The 20366-nt window shown below is 41.6% G+C and overlaps 2 protein-coding genes across 5 annotated transcripts in view; one reads left to right on the top strand and one right to left on the bottom strand.

Moving 5' to 3' along the window:
* Nucleotides 1-3686: 3686 nt before the first annotated feature.
* On the top strand, nt 3687-8617 carry LOC106561423 (complement C1q tumor necrosis factor-related protein 4). Its single transcript, XM_014125386.2, has 2 exons — nt 3687-3775; nt 6897-8617. The coding sequence occupies exons 1-2, from the start codon at nt 3745-3747 to the stop codon at nt 7988-7990; spliced, it is 1125 nt and encodes a 374-aa protein (XP_013980861.1). The 5' UTR covers nt 3687-3744; the 3' UTR covers nt 7991-8617.
* Nucleotides 8618-14661: 6044 nt separating this feature from the next.
* The window catches only part of LOC106561422 (bile acid receptor), a 37046-nt gene continuing 31341 nt past the window's right edge, over nt 14662-20366 (bottom strand). For all 4 annotated transcript variants that reach the window (XM_014125384.2, XM_014125383.2, XM_014125385.2 and 1 more), the window contains 4 exons: nt 19691-19790; nt 17400-17546; nt 15617-15730; nt 14662-15329 (listed from right to left, as the gene is read on the bottom strand). In XM_014125384.2, coding sequence (XP_013980859.2) covers nt 15091-15329; nt 15617-15730; nt 17400-17546; nt 19691-19790 — 600 coding nt within the window. In that variant the 3' untranslated portion in view covers nt 14662-15090. The remainder of the gene's footprint in view (nt 15330-15616; nt 15731-17399; nt 17547-19690; nt 19791-20366) is intronic.

The raw sequence follows: 20366 nt of genomic DNA on the forward strand, positions 1-20366 counted from the left end.
GTATAATGTACTCTAGGAGTGCGTGTGAGTGTGTGTGGAATACTTTAGACATTGTTTTTATATACAGTACCAATCAAAAGTTTGGACACACCTACTCATTCCAGGGTTTTTCTTTACTTTTACTATTTTCTAAATTGTAGAATAATAGTGAAGAAATCAACACTATAAAATAACACATATGGATTCATATAGTAACCAAAAAAGTGTTAAACAAATCAAAATGTGTTTTATATTTGAGATTCTTCAAAGTAGGCACCCTTTGCCTTGATGACAGCTTTGCACACACTTGGCATTCTCTCAACCAGCTTCGTGAGGTAGTCACCTAGAATGCATTTCAATTAACAGGTGTGCCTTGTTAAATGTTAATTTGTGGAATTTCTTTCCTTCTTATTGTGTTTGAGCCAATCATTTGTTTTGTGACAAGGTAGGGGTGGTATACAGAAGATAGCCCTATTTGGTAAAAGGCCAAGTCCATATTATGGCAAGAACAACTCAAATAAGCAAAGAGAAACGACAGTCCATCATTATTTACTTCAATACAGAAAATTTCAAGAACTTTGAAAGTTTCTTCAAGTGCAGTCGCAAAAACCATCAAGCGCTATGATGAAACTGGCTCTCATGAGGACCGCCACAGGAAAGGAAGACCCAGAGTTACCTCTGCTGCAGTGGATAAGTTCATTAGAGTTACCAGCCTCAGAAATTGCAGCCCAAATAAATGCTTCACAGAGTTCAAGTAACAGACACATCTCAACATCAACTGTTCAGAGGAGACTGCGTGAATCAGGCCTTCGTGGACGAATTGCTGCAAAGAAACCATTACTAAAGGACACCAATAAGAAGAGACTTGCTTGGGCCAAGAAACATGAGCAATGGACATTAGGCCAGCGTAAATCTGTAATTTGGTCTGATGAGTCCAAATTTTAGATTTTTGGTTCCAACCGCCATGTCATGTGAGACGCAGAGTAGGTGAACGGATTATCTCTGCATGTGTGGTTACCATGGTGAAGCATGGATGAGGAGGTGTGATGGTTTTAGGGTGCTTTGCTGGTGACATTGTCAGTGATTTATTTAGAATTCAAGGCACACTGAACCAGCATGGCTACCACAGCATTCGACAGCGATACACCATCTGTTTTGCGCTTAGTGGGACTATCATTTGTTTTTCAACAGGACAATGACCCAACACCTCCAGGCTGTGTAAAGGCTATTTGACCGAGAAGGAGAGTGATGGAGTGTTGGATCAGATGACCGGGCCTCCATAATCACCCGACCTCAACCCAGTTGAGGTGTTTTGGGATGAGTTGGACTGCAAAGGGAAGGAAAGCAGCCAACAAGTGCTCAGCATATGTGGGAACTCCTTCAAGACTGTTGGAAAAGCATTCATCATGAAGCTGGTTGAGAGAATGCCAAGAGTGTGCAAAGCTGTCATCAAGGCAAAGGGTAGCTACTTTGAATATAAAATATATTTTAATTTGTTTGACACTTTTTTGGTTACTACATGATTCCATATGTGTTATTTCTTTTGATGTCTTCACTACTTTTCTACTGTCACGTTTACTCCCGCTTCCCCTCTCCGGCACTCAACGTCGCCAGTTGTCTAATCATTACACACACCTGCCACCATCGTTATGCATACCTGCGCGTCATGACACTCACCTGGACTCCATCACCTTCCTGATTACCTCCCCTATATCTGTCACTACCTTTGGTTTTTTCCCCATGTGTTATTGTTTCTGGTTATGTGTTTCATGTCTATGCTCTACTCGTATTTGTTAAATGTTCTGTTTATACGTAACTGACTTGCCCAGTAAAATAAAATGTATTAAACTCACCAACTGCACTTGCTTTCCAACTCCCAGCGTACACGTTACAGAATAACGCCTCACCAAAGGGAAGCAACAGGGATATTTTTTATTATATTGATTACGTCATGTCCGATTGCCGCTGCCAAAGCAACCGGGGATGCCTCAGCCGGCTCATCAGGCTCCCATGCCTCAGCCGGCTCATAAGGCTCCCATGCCTCAGCCGGCTCGTCAGGCTCCCATGCCTCAGCCGGCTCGTCAGGCTTCCATGCCTCAGCCGGCTCGTCAGGCTCCCATGTCTCAGCCGGCTCGTCAGGCTCCCATGCCTCTGCCGGCTCGTCAGGCTTCCATGCCTCAGCCGGCTCATAAGGCTCCCATGCCTCAGCCGGCTAGTCAGGCTCCCATGCCTCTGCCGGCTCGTCAGGCTTCCATGCCTCAGCCGGCTCGTCAGGCTCCCATGTCTCAGCCGGCTCGTCAGGCCCCCATACAATTGCTTTTTGACTCCCAGCGTACACGTTACATCTACAATGTAGAAAATAGTAAAAATAAAGAAAAACCCTTGAATGAGTAGGTGTGTCCAAACTTTTGACAAGTACTGTATATTGGTCCAGACAATTTTTAAGATCTGAAAAAGAGAGATTACGCTGTAAAATGACTGTCTCCATTGAATTTGCTTATACTGCATATGCTATAGGTGTGTGTGGATTTCTTTAGATATTGTTTTCATGTGTATATATATATATATATATATATATATATATATATTGGTCTGGACAATCTATATAGCAAACATTATTAAGATCTGATCATTTGAACATATATTCACATGAAATTATAAAAAACAGTAACCCAATGTGTCCAAAGACTAAATATAGTACAATATCAAAAACTCCCATTGTAGACAAGTGCTTTGGCTGATTGAAAACATGGCTTCTGTCACGTTCTCTATCTTCAAATTCCCTGTCATATATGAGCCAAGGCGCAGCGTGCCAGTAATTCCACATCTTTATTTGAAGAAAACCACACCAAAACAATAAACAGGTAAACAGCAAGTAACGCAACTGTGGCGTATACACACAGAAATAATAATAACCACAAACACAGGTGGGGAAAAGGCTGCCTAAGTATGATTCCCAATCAGAGACAACGAATGACAGCTGCCTCTGATTGGAAACCATACTCAGCCAATAAAGAAAAACAACATAGACATACAACACATAGAATGCCCACCCCATGTCACACCCTGACCTAACCAAACAGAGAAAAACGACTCTCTCAGGTCAGGGCGTGACAGCTTCAGATTTGTCCATCAGTAAGCTCAGACAACACGTGTGCCAACATAAATGATACATTTCGGTTATGGACATGAATGAGATAAAGTAAGTGATGCTTGTTAAAACATCTGTGATTCATTTTGTTTCATGTTAGTCCTACTGTTGCTGTGAAATAGACATGGTAGGCTTAAGCTCCATCACACAGGCACCCTATCCCTTTTGGATCAATTTCAAAGTGTAAGTCATTTCTTGCTGAGGGGCCAATTGAAAGGACTATATGCTTTTATTTTTTACTTAAAAAAGGTAGGCCTATGACCACTTTATTGTGCACATGGTGCTCTACAATTTAAAACCAGTATCATGGTCGTTTTTAAGGATTATAAACTCAACACAATGTTGACTAGATGTTCTGTTCCGTTATGAGACTAAACAAACCTGTGTATTTCCTCCCTTCAATGATAAACACCCAGACCAGGATGCAGGGGTCAGCAGTGTAAAATGGGACCCATGGAGCTCCACCTCTTGACTCATCCCAATGGACATATACCATTGCCCAATGGGTTGACGGTGAGGCTGGGGGGGGGGGGGGGGACATTATCTAAGCAGCACAGTGGTAGGGACTTTGGGGAAAGGCTAACGAGAGAGAAGGTGACCAGCTGACTACAGACATGAACACTCTGTACCAGAACACGAGAACAGGTAGGACCCAAACTTGTATTGTTTGTATTTCTCTGTCATTAGCTGTCATGTCAATTACATAGACTGTATATATAAAGGTTCCAATACAGAAGTTACATGATTTTGTGAGATGGCTTGAGAGATGTAAGAGCTATGGGATTGTTGCTGCTGTATTTCTGTACGAATCATAACTAAACCTGACCTCATTCAAATCATTTCTAAGAGTTTACTGTTTGATTGACTTGTAATCTTATTTGATCTCGACACTGATTTCTTTGTAATTGTCATATCTTAAAATATGTTCTGGGGCGAAATGTTTCCACATCACTAAATAGAAGAACATAGTTTGACTTTTGAATATTCTCTTGAAGTAAAAATAAATATCTACATTTTCAGTTTGAGTTTTGGCAGTTGATAAAAATTGCCTCTCTTGTCAACTGTTCTGTTCTTTCAGTATAGGTTTCACAGAGTTCAACTTATTGAAACACACAGATTTCAGTGCTAATGTATATACTATATAAACAAAAGTATGTGGACACCCCTTCAAATTAGTACATTTGGCTATTTCAGCCACACCGGTTGCTGACAGGTGTATAAAATCGAGCATGCAGCCATGCAATCTTCATAGACAAACATTGGCAGTAGAATGGCCTTACTGAAGAGCTCAGTGACTTTCAAGTGGCACCGTCATAGGATGCCAACTTTCCAACAAGTCAGTCAAATTTCTGCCCTCCCAGAGCTGCCCCGGTCAACTGTAAGTGCTGTTATTGTGAAGTGGAAACGTGTAGAAACAACAATGGTTCAGCCATGAAGTGGTAGGCCACACAAGCTCACAGAATGGGATTGCCGAGTGCTGAAGCATGTAGGGCTGTTGCAACACTCACTACCCAGTTCCAAACTGCCTCTGGAAGCAACGTCAGCACAAGAACTGTTCGTCGGGGCCTTCATGAAATGGGTTTCCATGGCCGGGTAGCCGCACAGAAGCCTAAGATCACAATGCGCAATGCCAAGCGTTGGCTGGAGTGGTGTAAAGCTCACCGCCATTGGACTCTGAAGCAATGAAAACGCATTCTCTGGAGTGATGAATCATGCTTCACCATCTGCAGTCCAACGGACAAATCTGGGTTTAGCAGATGCCAGGAGAACGCTACCTGCACCAATGTATAGTGCCAACTGTAAAGTTTGGTGAAGGAGGAATAATGGTCAGGGCTGTTTTTCATGGTTCGGGCTCGGCCCCTTAGTTCCAGTGAAGGGAATTCTTAACGCTACAGCATACTGTGACATTCTAGGTGATTCTGTGCTTCCAACTTTGTGGCAACAGTTTGGGGGAGGCCCTTTCCTGTTTCAGTATGCCAATGCCTCAGTGCACAAAGCAAGGTCCATACAGAAATGGTTTGTCGAGATCGGTGTGGAAGAACTTGAGTGGCCTGCACAGAGCCCTGACCTCAACCCCATCGAACACCTTTGGAATGAATTGGAACGCCGACTGCAAGTCAGACCTAATCGCCCAACATCAGTGCCCTACCTCACTAATGCTCTCGTGGCTGAATGGAAGTAAGTCACCACAGCGATGTTCCAACATCTAGTGGAAAGCCTTCCCAGAATAGGGGAGGCTGTTATAGCAGCAAAGAGGGGGCCTACTCCATATTAATGCCCATGAATTTGGAATGAGATGTTCGACGAGCAGGTGTCCACATACTTTTGCTAATGTAGTGTATCATTACAGTGATTATGAATGAACATTACAGGCAATAATGGTAGACATATGAAAGTAACCAGGTTTAAAACCTCAGGTTATAAGACTGTAATTACTGGTGGTAATGTACTGTATATTTTATTTACTAGGTGCAGGTTTTCCATACGTTTAGTGCTGTATAGAATATGGTTCGGCCATCTGGATTTGTTGGAGCTTTAGTCATTTAAATTTAAAAAATGTGATCAAATGTTTTACATAAGCAAAATCTATTTTAAAATATATTAATGAATTGTTCATTGAGTGATATACTGTTTATTTTCTCATACTCAGTTAGCTCAAACCCATTTGATGAGTAATAATGACATTTCTTAGAGGACGTCAAATGCTCCAGAAAAGAGGCTTAATTCATAAGTGAAGCCATAACTATTCTGGGATGGGAGATCCCCACCCTTTCAACCATGCAATATGCATCTACCAGAGCTAGAAATAACAGGTTAGAAATAACACAGACAGAGAACATCAAGTAACAATAGGAAGCTGCTGAAACATTTGCTTAGGCCCTGAAATGACAACTTACTTCAACATTTCCACAGTGCCTTTTATAACAGTCTAATCAAGATTCAAAAATCTATACATGTATAACATAATGATAAAGTATTGAGGATTGTTGTCCTGAAAACAACCTCATTCCCACAATTGACCCACAACATATCCCTCCCATGGTCTCACTCTGATCTTCGTCCGCCAATTGTCCACCATGTCATAAGGCTTTATACAACAAAAAAATTGTCCCTAACCCACACTACCCATGATGCCCTGCCCCACGTCGTTCCCCATCCCAAATTTTCCATTGTCCAGACACACAGGAACAGATGAACCAGGGTCTAATCTAGTCCGTTTTCTCAGTGCACAGAGAGAACAGACAATACCAGCTGAATTAGAGGAGCTGTTGCTTCCACAGGGCATCTGATTTGATGAGCAGGATCTGTCCTGACAGGGCTCAACCAGACTTCCTAACCCACTCATATAGTATTTCAGCCGGCCCATCACACAATGACACATTACGCAATCTTAGCTTGTAATCTTGCCTTTTTTAACAGAATAATAATTTTAAAAAGGTTTACATTGTGAAAGTGTGAAATGCTGTGCAGGAATGAAACTATTTTGCCCAATTTGACTGTATAAGGTACAACATTTTACAATCCACAAAAAAGCTATATTTTCAAAAACTTGAAAAGTATGGAGTTAATAAGGTGGACTGCCAAAGAAGAAAACTGTGGCTTGATGTTTCCAAGCAACAACAAAAATGCTACATTGTTACAATGAAACAGCTGGTTGAAGCAAAAATAGAATAGAATAGCCAGACTGGCTGATAAATATAACTGTTGTAAATTGTTTTTGAAGGAAAAGGAAGTATTTTTACTCATTGTTGTTTATCTCTCCAAGTTGAACGGACATCATGGAGCAGTCCTTGGCACCTGGCTTGTTTACTGGGCATACTCAGCTTCCTGGGGTCGGTCACACCCCTCCATGTGGCTCCTGTGACGATGGGCCTCCGCTCCTCCTTCTCGGCCACACGGACCAATAGCATCCTAGGAGGCACCCAGAAGGCTGTGACCTTCAACAGGCTCCTGGTCAACGCAGGAAGTGACTTCAACCCAGACACCGGCCACTTCCGCTGCAGAATCCCTGGGGCTTATTACTTCTCTTTCACAGTGGGGAAATATCCTAAGAAGATGCTATCTGTCATACTGGTGAAGAATGGGCAGGAGGTGCAGGCTATGGCCTACGATGACTACAAAAAGAAAGGGCGGAAGGTCCAGAGTCAAAGTGTCATGATCAGCCTGAGGGCCATGGACACAGTGTGGCTGATGCTGCAGGACAGTCCTCAGCATGCTCTCTACAGCACCGCTGGCCCTTACATTACCTTCACCGGTTACCTGGTGTACCCCGACATCCCCGCACCTGGCTATCTCAACAACCACCTATCCCTGCCTGGGCAGCCTTACCCCTACCCCAACCCCAACTGCCTTCCTCCTGGAGACCACAGGCATGGCTTGAGCAGTAGTGCTAAGGCCCCTGAAGAGCCTCGCTCTGCCTTTTCCGTGGCCAGGACATCCCCGGTCCTGGGGGAGAATGGTGGCGGGCACCAAGAGAAGGAGCCTCTGACCTTCGACGTGGAGTACGTCAACATCGGAGCGCACTTCAACAAGACGTCTGGCCGCTTCACCTGCCGCTACCCTGGGGCCTACTACTTTGCCTTCACTGTGGGGAAGCATCCGCACAGGGCAGTGTCGGTCAAGCTGATGACGGGCCACGGCGAGGTGCAGGCCATGGTGTTCGATGAGGACATGTCCAGAAGGAGGGAGATGCAGAGCCAGAGTCTGCTGCTGCCGCTGCGTAGAGGGGACACTGTGTGGCTCTACAGCCAGCAGGATGAGCGCTATGCCGTCTACAGCAACCAGGGACGCTACACCACCTTCTCAGGCTTCCTGGTCTACCCAGACGCTGAGCCCACCACCACAGCCAGCCAGGACTAGGACTAGGACAGAACTCACGTCTGAGGGCTCTGAGTTCTTCAAAACACACTGGACCCTCCTTCAAATGTACATGGTGCTATGGTTACAAAACCAAAGTTGTGAAAGTGTGAATGCTTTATAGGCTTTGTGTAGAACCGCTGCAGTCACTTTCTGGGTGTGGATTGAACAACAACAGCAGCGACCGCTGAAAAATGGGGAAAATATGTACATATCTTATACACAGATACACATTTGTTTGCTCTTCTATTGATTAAATAGCAATTTCCTTTGAAGTATTATATCATTCCACAAGATGATGTAATGTTTTGTTGTTCATACATCGACAAGCTTATGACATTATCACACATAATCATGTAATGTTTCTTATTATAAGCACATTTTCTGTAAAACGATGGAAAATGTTATGTTTTGTGTTTGGCTGCGTTTCAAACCAAAGTTAGAGGCAATATGTTAGTATGATGCTGGACCATCAGGATTCCTTGGATACCTCATGAATCTCATTGACTTTTTTTTCTTATTCACCAAAGGCTATGAGTTATAATAAGTAAAGCTTTCCTATGTAATCTTTATATATCCAGATGTTTATGCAAGTCTCAGAACAACTCATAAAACCATTTAATACTTTAACTTCTGTAGTGATTGCACTGAGTAGAGACTACTGTGTAAATACTGTACAGTTTGCCTGACTGACTGTATGGAGTTACATAACCTGAATGTGATGTAGTTATGAATGTTTGATCTTTTCTGAATGCATAGTGAAAGAATATTGTTAAAGGTCAATTTACAAGATTATCAGGAACTCAACATTCTCAACCAGTGTTAGCGATTCTCAAGCCTTTCTCAAATTGATCTGAGATTTCTTTCCTGAGCTCAAACAAAAACATTGTTCAGATTTGATGTAAGAATTCAGATGAGATATCGCTATGCATTTTATAAATAGCACATCTGCATGACATAAACAATTGTCAATACAGTGATTCAGAGGTAAATACAGTAAATACCACAGGTAGTAGATAGTTAACATAGCTTACTTCATACTCAGATATGTGTTCTAAAGAGTGTGACATTGCTGATTCTGAGTAGTTGATTTCATGTGCAGTTTGCTCAATTTGAGCAGACACTCCTTGAAACCTCATAGACTTTAGCAAAGCACTTTCTAACTTTGCTTGACATACAACATGCAGTCAATGTTTGTTCTGAATTCAACAAGCAGTATTTACTCTGTTCTCCTCATCTCAAGTGTGGACATAAGGCTGCAAAAATCTTCTGCCACTGGAGTCTATCTTTGGCTGCAGGTTGCACCCTATCCTGTGAGAGACCCAATGCTTCCAGCTCAGCCACCATTATCCATCACCAACTAGCAGTGGATTCTCCAATATCAGACACTCATTTAAACCTCACACAGTCACTGCTACTGAGCCATGCAACCGGATTCTGAATGCACAGAAACCTGACCCTGTTTGTCTCTTCTATGAGCGTAATCTTTGAAGCGTTCAGAGTTAGAGGATAAAGATACACAACTACATATCAAGAATGATATTGCTATGATATGATTTATACAATGATTTTGATGACTTTCTGACTTATGACTTAAAAGTCAACAAGATGATCCCAAAAAATATTGACTTACTTATTACATTTACCTGCTTCTCATCGACTGAATCCTGCTATGAGTGTTTCACAAGTCTTATCCTAGTCTTGGATTCTGTGTCCACAAACGCCACAAACGCCACAAAATGGATCCGAGGGTAGATAAAATAATAATAAAATAAAACAAATTGAACAACAATGTAATATCTGTTTTAGAATGGAAAAATGGGACGTACCGGCAATGGGATTAAAAGTTCATGCTATTAAAGCTAGAATACTTTGAAACAATAACAAAGCGGTCACCTCAACTGTGTTTTGGTAAAAAGCTGAGGGATGCGCATGGAGAAATTGTATCACTCTCAAATTCATAAACAGAGCTATGGATGCAAAAACTGACCATGATATCCAAATGATAGCTTTAACCATGTTTTGTTTACTTTGTTTACAAACATAAAACAAGCTTCTATTTTGGGTTCTGATGGGGTACAACAGTTGAAATAAACTCATGAGGCATTTCTAAGTTATATTCCTCAAGAATCAATCATTTATATGTCCAAAAATGGATGTAGCAACCAAGGATTTCAGATTTAAATCACAGTGTTAAATTTAAATTAAATCACAGTGTACAACGGAGAGTATTTTGCATTTGAGGGTTTAGAATTGGATGAAAACTAAAGACAGATTCAAAACAAAATCACCTGTGATACACCCTGGCAAGGAACTACACCAGTAGCAAGGATGTAAAGCTCAACCAAACCATCAGTCCCATAGGATCCAGGTAGATATGGGTCCCAGTCTGGGAAAAATTGAGATAGAGATTTGGGATTCTGATGTAGACCGAGGTTCCAAAGACCTAATGGCAGAATGTTGCCACCAGCCACATGGCAGTGCAGATGAAATAGTTCAACGTCATCTATATAAAACGGGGGAGAGGGTGTATTTCATTAAAGGTGTCATTGAAGTAAATGTGGGTGTCACACCCTGATCTGTTTCACCTGTCTTGTGCTTGTCTCCGCCCCCCACCAGGTGTCCCCTATTTTTCCCCATTTTCCCCTGTGTATTTATACCTGCGTTTTCTGTTTGTCTTTTTCCAGTTCGTCTTGTTTTGTTAGGTCTTACCAGCGTGTTTCCGTTTCTCCTGCGTTGAAGTTTTGTTTTCGAGTCTTCCCGGTTTTGACCTTTCTGCCTGTCCTGACCCTGAGCCCACCTGCCATTCTGTCCCTGATTGACTCTGCCTTGGATTATGAACCTCTGCCTGCCCTCAACCTGCCTTTTGCCTGCCACCGTATATTCAATACATCTCTGAGACTTGAACCATTTACCATCTGGGTCTCATCCTGAGTCATGATAGTGGGACTCAAAGCTCACATCATTGGTGGGGTTATTCTTTGGCCTGTATTTGTCCAGCCTATTAAAGAAAGAGATCATTCATCATTCTATCATTAGTGGGAAAGAATGATTGCTTTCAGACTTTACCTGAAAATGTGGATTATTATTTTCATAATCTCGTCACAGGTCTCTGTAGCTGGATCTGTTTCCCTAGTGATGAAGGAAATACAGTATTATAAACACACACCACACACCACACACACACCACACACACATACACTTTCTCACACTTCACAGAAACTGGACAAATCCTACCTTTTTTGCTTTCTGTCCTTCTGAATCTCAAAACGTACGTTGAGCAGCATGGACTGTTCCAGAAAGGCCCCCTTGTGGATCTTCCATACAAACAGGTCCTGGGTCCTCTCAGTGCACTGGGTCTGGAGGAACCAGATGTGCCCAGTGGACAACATCAAACCCACCCCCTAACAGAGGGACGTACGCCCCCCACCACAGCCGAAGTGACCAGGAGTCGGACCAGGCTGGAGAGAATACATACCACATTCCTGGATCTCCCAATGTCCTCAGGATACTGTACAGGAAGGCGCTTCTATAGAGGCTGCTGTAGTTCTCCCACCAGTTCACGGAGACAAAGTGGGTCCCAGTGATGGCCATGCCAACCCAAAGGTCCATCTCTCTGTGCTGTTCTCCCAGCAGGTAACTCAGGGCGAAGAGCAGGAAGCCTATCAGAATGAGGCCGATAGAGAGGATGGAGGGAATTGTGAATCTATTCTGCTCTCTGGCAACATACTGGGCACCCACCTGGAGGACTGAGGACAGGAAGACAACACTGTTCAACATCTTAATGTTGGTCATGATGTCGAAGAACGGCACGATGACGATGGTAAGGACCGCTGTTCCCACCTCCACCAGCAACTCTATACACAGCACCTGGAACACACAGATCCAACTACATGAAGATTACAATAGGAGTACTGTAGGTAAAGGAAAGCAAATGGAATGCTAGAGAATGGAACACCTTCTGAGGTGTCTACTGGAAGTCATACTGCTCCTGCAAAGAGACAACCCGCCATAGTTACAGGTAACCATTTTTATGGGGAATAAAAGGGATGAATTCCCATCAAACACCCTGTGCTTACCCACACCACTGTCTTCCTTGTCGGTTTCTCAGAGCTGTTGAAGATGAATTCCCACAGACTTTTGACGAGGAGAAGGAGGCTTGGTGCAAACCAATGCACAGCTGACTGCGGCGAAGAGGGTGCATGGCTTTTGGCCAGCGGGAACCGTGTTGGTGGTGTTGCTCGACAGTATTATCAGAAGCAGGAAGCATGACTCCAAAATAATCAAAATAACATCAGCTGTACAGGGTTTTATCTAGACGTAGAACTAACCAGAAAATAAATAGACTCTATTTCATACATTTACATAAAATACTGTATGTTGAAATGGATTTTTAGTTAATGTACTCACAGAATCCGTTTTTTTTATGAATAACATATGAAAAAGTCATATCACAGAAAAATAGTTCCTAAAACATTTCTTAGAATCAATAAAATATAACTTGTATAGCTTTTTGCCTTTAAATCACTTGCACAAAACAGATACATAAGATAGATGATAGATTCGGAATACTTAATATTAATCCCAAAAGGGAAATTATGGATTCAAATAGAAAAAGATTGCATATTTTATGAAAATGGGTGAGTTACCTGGATGTAAGCTCTCTCTGTTCCTTATCCGTAATTGTGCTATTGTTATCGTGCAGCGAAGAACCTGTGAGGTTTGTATAGACTAGACGCTCTGGTTCACAGAGTGGGAGGGGAGGGTACATTTTGTAGGGGAAAATACATATCATAGTTTCTGCTGTAGATGTTGCTAACTTCCTTGTCTATAAATTACATTTTGATCCCCAGGCAATTTCTTTTGTGTATGATGCATTTTGTGCATCATACACAAATATAAGAGTTGTGAGTCCCTCATGTAGGTAAAGTAAACTCAGTGACGGGGAAAAAAATAATACAAGTGTTTCATTGCTTAAGTTCACAGCCCTGATTTCCTAAGCTAAATACACATTGTTGAAACGGGTGTCTCAAAATGTTATGCACCCAACGTTCCCAATTGTGACAAATGAGAGTGTTCTCACAGTAAATTAGCATAATAAGCACTTGGAGGATGGACCATGTTCTTAGAACTGCTATGTGTTCCCAACCTGTGCCATTTATTGAGGAGGGACATTTGTCATATGTTTCCTTGTTTCTTTTGTTTGTTACTTTGATCTTAAAATTCCAGGAATATTATGGGTTTCTCAACAAATGGAACTACATTAGAAATGCATGAACGTGTCAAACAAATGCTGTAGCAAACCTGAAGCAGAGCTTCTTTTCTTTCCTCACTCTTTTTTAATGATCAGGTCAGTGTTCTTCCCTTTAGTTCCCCATTTTAGTAGAGGTCAGTGGTTTCAGTGGTGTACTTTACTTTACTATTAATATTTTTTTTACTTTTACTCCATTATATTCCTAAGGAAAATATGTACTTTTTACTTTGGATACATTTTCCATGACACCAAAAGTACTCATTTGCATTTTGAATGCTGAGGCAGGACAGAATTATGGTCCAATGTACGCACATATCAATATACAGCAAATCATACTGCTTATGATCTGGCAAACTCACTAAACACAAGTACTCAGTTTGTAAATTATGTCTGAGTGTTGGAGTGTGTTTTTGTTTGTCCAGTAAATAAAAAAAAAAAAAGAAAATCGTGCCGACATGGTTTGCTTAATGTAAGGAATTTGATGTATAGCATTTATTTTTACTTTGTACTTTACTCAAGCATGATCCTTTAATACTTTTTACACCACTGTACTTAAGTACATTTAAAACCAGATACTTTTATACTTTTACTCAAGTAGTATTTTACCTGGTGACTTTTACTTTTACTTGAGTGATTTTATATTAAGGTATCTTTACTTTTAGTCAAGTATGACAATTTGTCACTTTTCCCAACACTGTTAGAGGTATTGTCATAAGGGTATGCAAATTAAAGATATAAAAAGAAAGAGTCATTGGGAAGTTTTTTAATAATACATGTGAGTATTTACTCACATAATTGGGTCAAATTGTTAGATTCATGACACAGGTATACAGAAGGGACGATACCAGGAAGCAGGTGCCATTTGCATGTCAGTCTGATTGTAAACCATTATAATCATTCCCTAATCTATCTGAGTATAAACAGAATCCTTAACGTAAGAATATGTCATATGTGTGCTATCTGAACAATGAACAATCTGAGCAATGGCATTGTTCATGAACAACGGCTTCTCTTTAATGTATTGTATCTGAACATAAACAGGGGATATGATATCATGCTATCGACAAGCAATCGTATTGGGAAAGTCTGAAATATGACCCCATAGGTTCCACATGAGGTTAAAATCCTAATTTTAATTATATTTGCCACCACAATAGTAACTATGTTATAGGAGTATTCCAATCTAGTTATGTTGTGAGAAATATTTCAGCAAGTGTAAACATCTGTGGTTCATAACTAGGTTATGAGTTGAGCTTAGTTTGACTACCCAAACTGAAATATTATGGGGCGGTTTCCAAATTAAGCCTGGACTTAAAAGCAATGTCAATGAATATTCTCCACTCAGCGTGCTTACGGGAAACCTGCCCAATGAGTATAAACACAATTAAAGGACAATAACATGACTACAGTAAACAAAGTCTATTAGTCAAAATATGTTTAATGAGTGATTAAAACATGAATTGTCAATGCTAGGGGTGTTATCACATTGCTTTCTCCAAAATCTGGCAAATGTGACAATATAAGTCCATTATCCCGTTGGGAGATGTTTAAATAATGTCTCCAAGTTTCTTTGGCAACAGGTGGTCACATTCAAGTAGTCCATCACAAAAGCTCACAGAACACCTGAGCATAGCCTACACAATATTCCTTCACAACATCTCAAAGCGGTGTTAAGTCCAAAGTCAGAACATCAGAAACGGTAAAATAGTCAGCTTCTGAAAAGGTTGCAGCATCTAAAATGGTCAAAGGAGTCACTAAGGTGAAACGTTTGTTTTTCCTCTCCTCTCCCTCATCCATCCACCCATCCATCCGTCCATCCATCCGTCCATCCATGCAGCCTCTGTACCATTTACTGTACGTCCCAGATCTCGCAGAGGAGGGGTGTGAACTTGTGGTCGCTCATGCGCCAGGAGGTGAGCATCTCAGCATGGTGGTGGTTGAGTGTCCTCAGCTCAGTCAGACGGCCCAGGAGACGGGCAAAGTGCTGGGGCTCCAGCGGGTGCTGTATGGCACAGAACCTCCTGAGCACCTCCAACATGGGCTCCTGCAGCCTCTCCACCGCCTGCTGGCCCTTCACGTACGGCCGGTCTGTAGAGGAGATGAAAGAAAAGTTCAATATTTTACAACTAAACGATAGATCGTTTCTCACCCTGAAAGTAGTCTATGGAGAAGGAGAAACTGTATTTCATGGTTCGGTTTACAAACTTCAAATAACTTTAGCCATCGATAGCTAAGAAGGAGTGATAGGGGTATTCGACACATTTAAAAAAAGGCCCAATCACCTTTCAGTAAGGTCAAACCAAATAATCAAGTTGATTTTTGTTGATTTGACCATGACATTTTAACTTGTGCCACATGCCCAGGTGGCAGCTCACCTGGTGACAGGATGGTAATGGCGGTGAGGAGGGCGTGTTCTTCCTGCGTCATCTGAAGTTCCCCGATGCTTTTATAGAAGGTGAACATGGGTGTAATAAACTCCTCTGATATGCCTGGAAAACATGTGGAGGTGCATGATCAATACACAACCACTGGATGGCAGTGTTGTCCATCTATGCAGTATAGATCACAGGGAACGTGTTCAAACATTGTTCAACGGTATAGATGATATACTGATATCTAGTATAATTCCCATAACGTCCCACTGTAATGAACCAAAATATGTGATATAAAATTAGAGGTAGTATACCATTTGAGGATACCATTGGACTTTTCCGGATTTCCATAAAAAAAATCCTGAGAGCAGGACAACCCCCACCTCCACCACTACTACCACCAAAACCATTTTAGAAATCCACCCAATCCAGTCAGTCAAATCACAGAGCCATAAGCCTTCAGAAATGCCAGGAGCGCACAAAGAGGGAGAGAGGGGGGACAATAGAGCTCTTGATGTTTAGATAAAGAACAATAGCCTCTTTAGACATCTCTCTCTTTCCCCTCAGACTGGCCTTTAGCTTGAATGTCTCTCAACTAATCCATTCACTCAGGACCTGCACCAAGAGATGTAATGACGCACACATAGCAGCCATCTCTACCACTCTATATTCAACTGTCCAACCAGGGGTATCAAAGTGACAGCTCAGATATGACTGCATATTACAGCAATACAGTAGGCTTTAGATATCAAGGCAGCCAGACTGCTGCACTCTTTAAAAAATATATGAAAGTGAGTTTCATAAATAAAGATGCGGAAATAAATTTAGTTAGGGATTACACTGAAGATTTCCTAACAACAACAAAAGGTCCAATCATCGATTCAGAAATATGGGCTTCTCTATTAAAAGTAATTATTGTAATATCCCAGTTAGCAAACTGGTTTCAGTGAGAAAACTGGTTTCAATGATGTCATTTCAACCAGCTTTGCCCGCTGGGGTAATGTGTTGTCTTGTGTACTGTACACACAAATCAGAATATCAAAGCCAGATCCTCTCGTTTGATGTGTTATGACCAGTACAATTAATTGGATGTTTAGTGAATTATTCATGCCACCTTACACCACACTGCCATCCGATACCCAACACTAACAGCATTTATGGACGATAAATCATGTGCATAGTTCTAACTGATCCAGTCTAGCTAGCACCTGAAGACAGCCCTCTTTTACCACCCTACCTGGCACATTGCCCATACACGCTCACAATGGAATGAAATGCTATCCGGTAGGCAGGGGTCCGTTTACCCGGGTAACCCACACCTGGCCAAGGATCAACAGGTCAGTACACTGCTAGGCTGCCAGTCTCCTCGTCAACTAGATCGTCAGATAAAGCAGTCCTATCTATTATTCACACCAGACCTGTGTGTGTGTGTGTGTGTGTGTGTGTGTGTGTGTGTGTGTGTGTGTGTGTGTGTGTGTGTGTGTGTGTGTGTGTGTGTGTGTGTGTGTGTGTGTGTGTGTGTGTGTGTGTGTGTGTGTGTGTGATGAAAGGCCGGATGCCTATCAATGTCATGGACATGGATTGTGGTAAAAATTTGTTTGACATGTTAAGGTGATGTTCATGTTGATGAATGAGCTGAAGATGTTTTCGAGGATCATGATACTGATGATAATGATAATGATAACCTCCATTTAGTTCTAATAGCAGTAGTAGACTTGTGGATGGATATTGGAGTATTGTTGTAGTATTTTCACTTGTATGCGCCACTTTCCCAGTATGAACGCACCACTCTTGCGTATCCTGTCCTCCAACACCTCTGTGTGTCCATGGGGTTGCTTCCTGGTAAACACCTGTGCTGAGCGCAGGAACATGGCCTCCACTGCCGAGCCCTTCAACAGTGCTATCTGATCCTCATGGTCCAGGGCTGAGAAACCTGCACACATGCACCCACCCACACACAAATGCACACAGACACACACGTACACAGACACACACACACAGTCAGGGGAGGCTATTGCAGGGAGGAAGGCGAGAATGGACCTCCTCTATGGTTTGTGAGAAATTAAAAATACTGAACCGTAAAAAATCCTATTTGTAAATAAAACTATGCTAAATAAACTCACTCAGTAGATGCCTCAACAACAGAAAGAGACTAGTTAAGGAAGACCTTTCCATTTCAATATAACAGAGGTGGTTTGGTAAACAACGCTTGTGTGATGAGTTACATTGCCTGAGACCTTCCTTGTCTTGCTAAGATTATTGAGTCCTTGGTAAATGTCTAACTTTGTTATTTGTTTATCTGAGAAATGTATTTTGAATGTAAACTAATCCGGGTTTAGGCCTGGGCACAGCCTACCCCGATAACGCTGGGCCAATTGTGCGCTGCCATATGGGACTCCCAATCACGGCCGGAAGTGATACAGCCTGGAATCAAACAAGGGACTGTAGTGACGCGTCTTGCACTGAGATGCAGTGCCTTAGACCGCTGCGCCACTTCGGGGTTGTTAATGATCTTGTCAATGCTTTAGACACTAAAATGAAATGTGCTGCTTTGCTTGTGGACCTGTCAAAAGCTTTTGATACTGTTGATCGTGCTATTTTATTGAATAAGTTGTCCTCGATAGGCCTGAGCTCTGACTCCTGTTCATGGTTTAATGATTATCTTTGTGAAAGAGCTCAAGCCATCATGATTGATGGGGTTAAGTCTGAATTTCTTGAAGTGCATAAAGGTGTACCACAGTGGTTGATTTTGGGACCTGTTCTCTTCGCTATTTATATAAACACCACTGGTCAACCTGTTAAAAATTGTAAACTTCATCTATCTGCGGCTGATACTATTTTGTACGCTATTGCCCCGGCTGTTGATCTGGCTGTGTCAAAACTACAATCAGATTTTATAGCTATGCAGGAATCCCTTGCTGATTGAAAACTTAATACGGACAAAAGGAACTACATGTTGTTTTTAAACTCTCGTAAGAATGTTTCAGATGAACTACATTAGATGGTTCTCCAATTGAACGTGTTCCCGCATATAAATACTTAGGCATTTGGATTGATATGGATTTGACGATTAAAAAACATTTAGATGAACTGGTTAAGATGCTAAGATTTAAAGTTGGCTTTTTCTACAGAAACAGATTGTGCATTTCTCTAAGCAATAGGAAGTAGATTATTCAGTCAACCTTTTAATTTGTTCTTATGGTGATATTATTTATTATAGTGCAGCTACTACTCTTAAACCTTCGGATGCCGTCTACCATAGTGCCCTTCATTTTGTTACAGGTGACAGTTTTGATACTCAGCACTGCATCCTGTGTCAGAAGGTTGGCTGGACTTCACTAAAGACCTGTAGATCTTTACATTACTCCCGTTTTGTTTGCAAGGCCCTACTTCATAAACTTCTGTCTTATCTAACTTTGCTGTTGAAGTATAGACACCTGAGTTGCCTAACCCGTTCACAGGATTGGTTAACTTGAGGTTCCCAGGGTCTCCACCGAGCTAAGTAACTCTGCTTTTATTTAATGCACCTTATTGATGGAACAAAATTCGAAATACATTTCAACTTAATGTTGTGGTGCCGTTCAGGCAGTTTAAAGTATTGATTGGGGACTTGTTTGTGGAGGAATGTAACTGTTTTTCTGGGTGATTTGGGATGTTTTATTTGTGCTTCCCATGACTGTGTTTTTGTATTTTAATGTGTATATATGTATATTTTGTGTAAAATGTGTATTTTTGTGTTGTAATGTGCAGGGCACATTTGAAAAAGAGACCTAGGTCTCATATGTCTTCCCTGGTCAAATAAAGGTAAGTTAAAAACAACAAAAAATACAGTCTTGAATTAGAATGATGACCGATGTCATGCTCGGTACTATTATGTTAAGTCATACAAGCTATTTGTTGCTATGATGATGCCAAGGAGCCGATTAGACTATAACTATGGAGTACCGAGGTACAAAAGGCCAGAGGTTGACTGATAATCGATGTTGACTGATAATCCATGGGAGTAATCTCTTTATAGAAACCTTTTATGTATTGAAAATATTGGCATGATCATCATAGCCTAATAGATGTCCAGACCTGGAATGTTTTTGGTAAACTCCACCAGCACTTGAACATGACTGGTGGCCATCTCTGTCAAAAGAAGGAAGTTCTCTTCTGCATTGAACTGCTCTTGTAGCTGGAGAAACAACAAGGACACACAAAAGGGAGAGAATTACAGAATGTGTGTGGAGTGACACTGCTGGCTGATAATTACAGAATGTGTGTGGAGTGACACTGCTGGCTGATAATTACAGAATGTGTGTGGAGTGACACTGCTGGCTGATAATTACAGAATGTGTGTGGAGTGACACTGCTGGCTGATAATTACAGAATGTGTGTGGAGTGACACTGCTGGCTGATAATTACAGAATGTGTGTGGAGTGACACTGCTGGCTGATAATTACAGAATGTGTGTGGAGTGACACTGCTGGCTGATAATTACAGAATGTGTGTGGAGTGACACTGCTGGCTGATAATTACAGAATGTGTGTGGAGTGACACTGCTGGCTGATAATTACAGAATGTGTGTGGAGTGACACTGCTGGCTGATAATTACAGAATGTGTGTGGAGTGACACTGCTGGCTGATAACGACTTTTATGTAACTTCATTTACGACTTGAGGGAAAAAAACTGTCTGACTTCTACTTGGATAGAGAGCATGTAGTGTAAGTCATATCTATTCTGGGATATGTTACAAGGGTATCTTACTGT

The sequence above is a fragment of the Salmo salar genome, chromosome ssa10 (assembly GCF_905237065.1).
Source record: "Salmo salar chromosome ssa10, Ssal_v3.1, whole genome shotgun sequence".
In the NCBI taxonomy this organism is placed as follows: Eukaryota; Metazoa; Chordata; class Actinopteri; order Salmoniformes; family Salmonidae; genus Salmo; species Salmo salar.

Coding starts and splice junctions, on each gene's coding strand:
- LOC106561423 (XM_014125386.2), top strand. CDS start 3,745: ATGAACACTCTGTACCAGAACACGAGAACAG. Junction 3,776..6,896: donor GTACCAGAACACGAGAACAG/GTAGGACCCAAA, acceptor TATCTCTCCAAG/TTGAACGGACATCATGGAGC.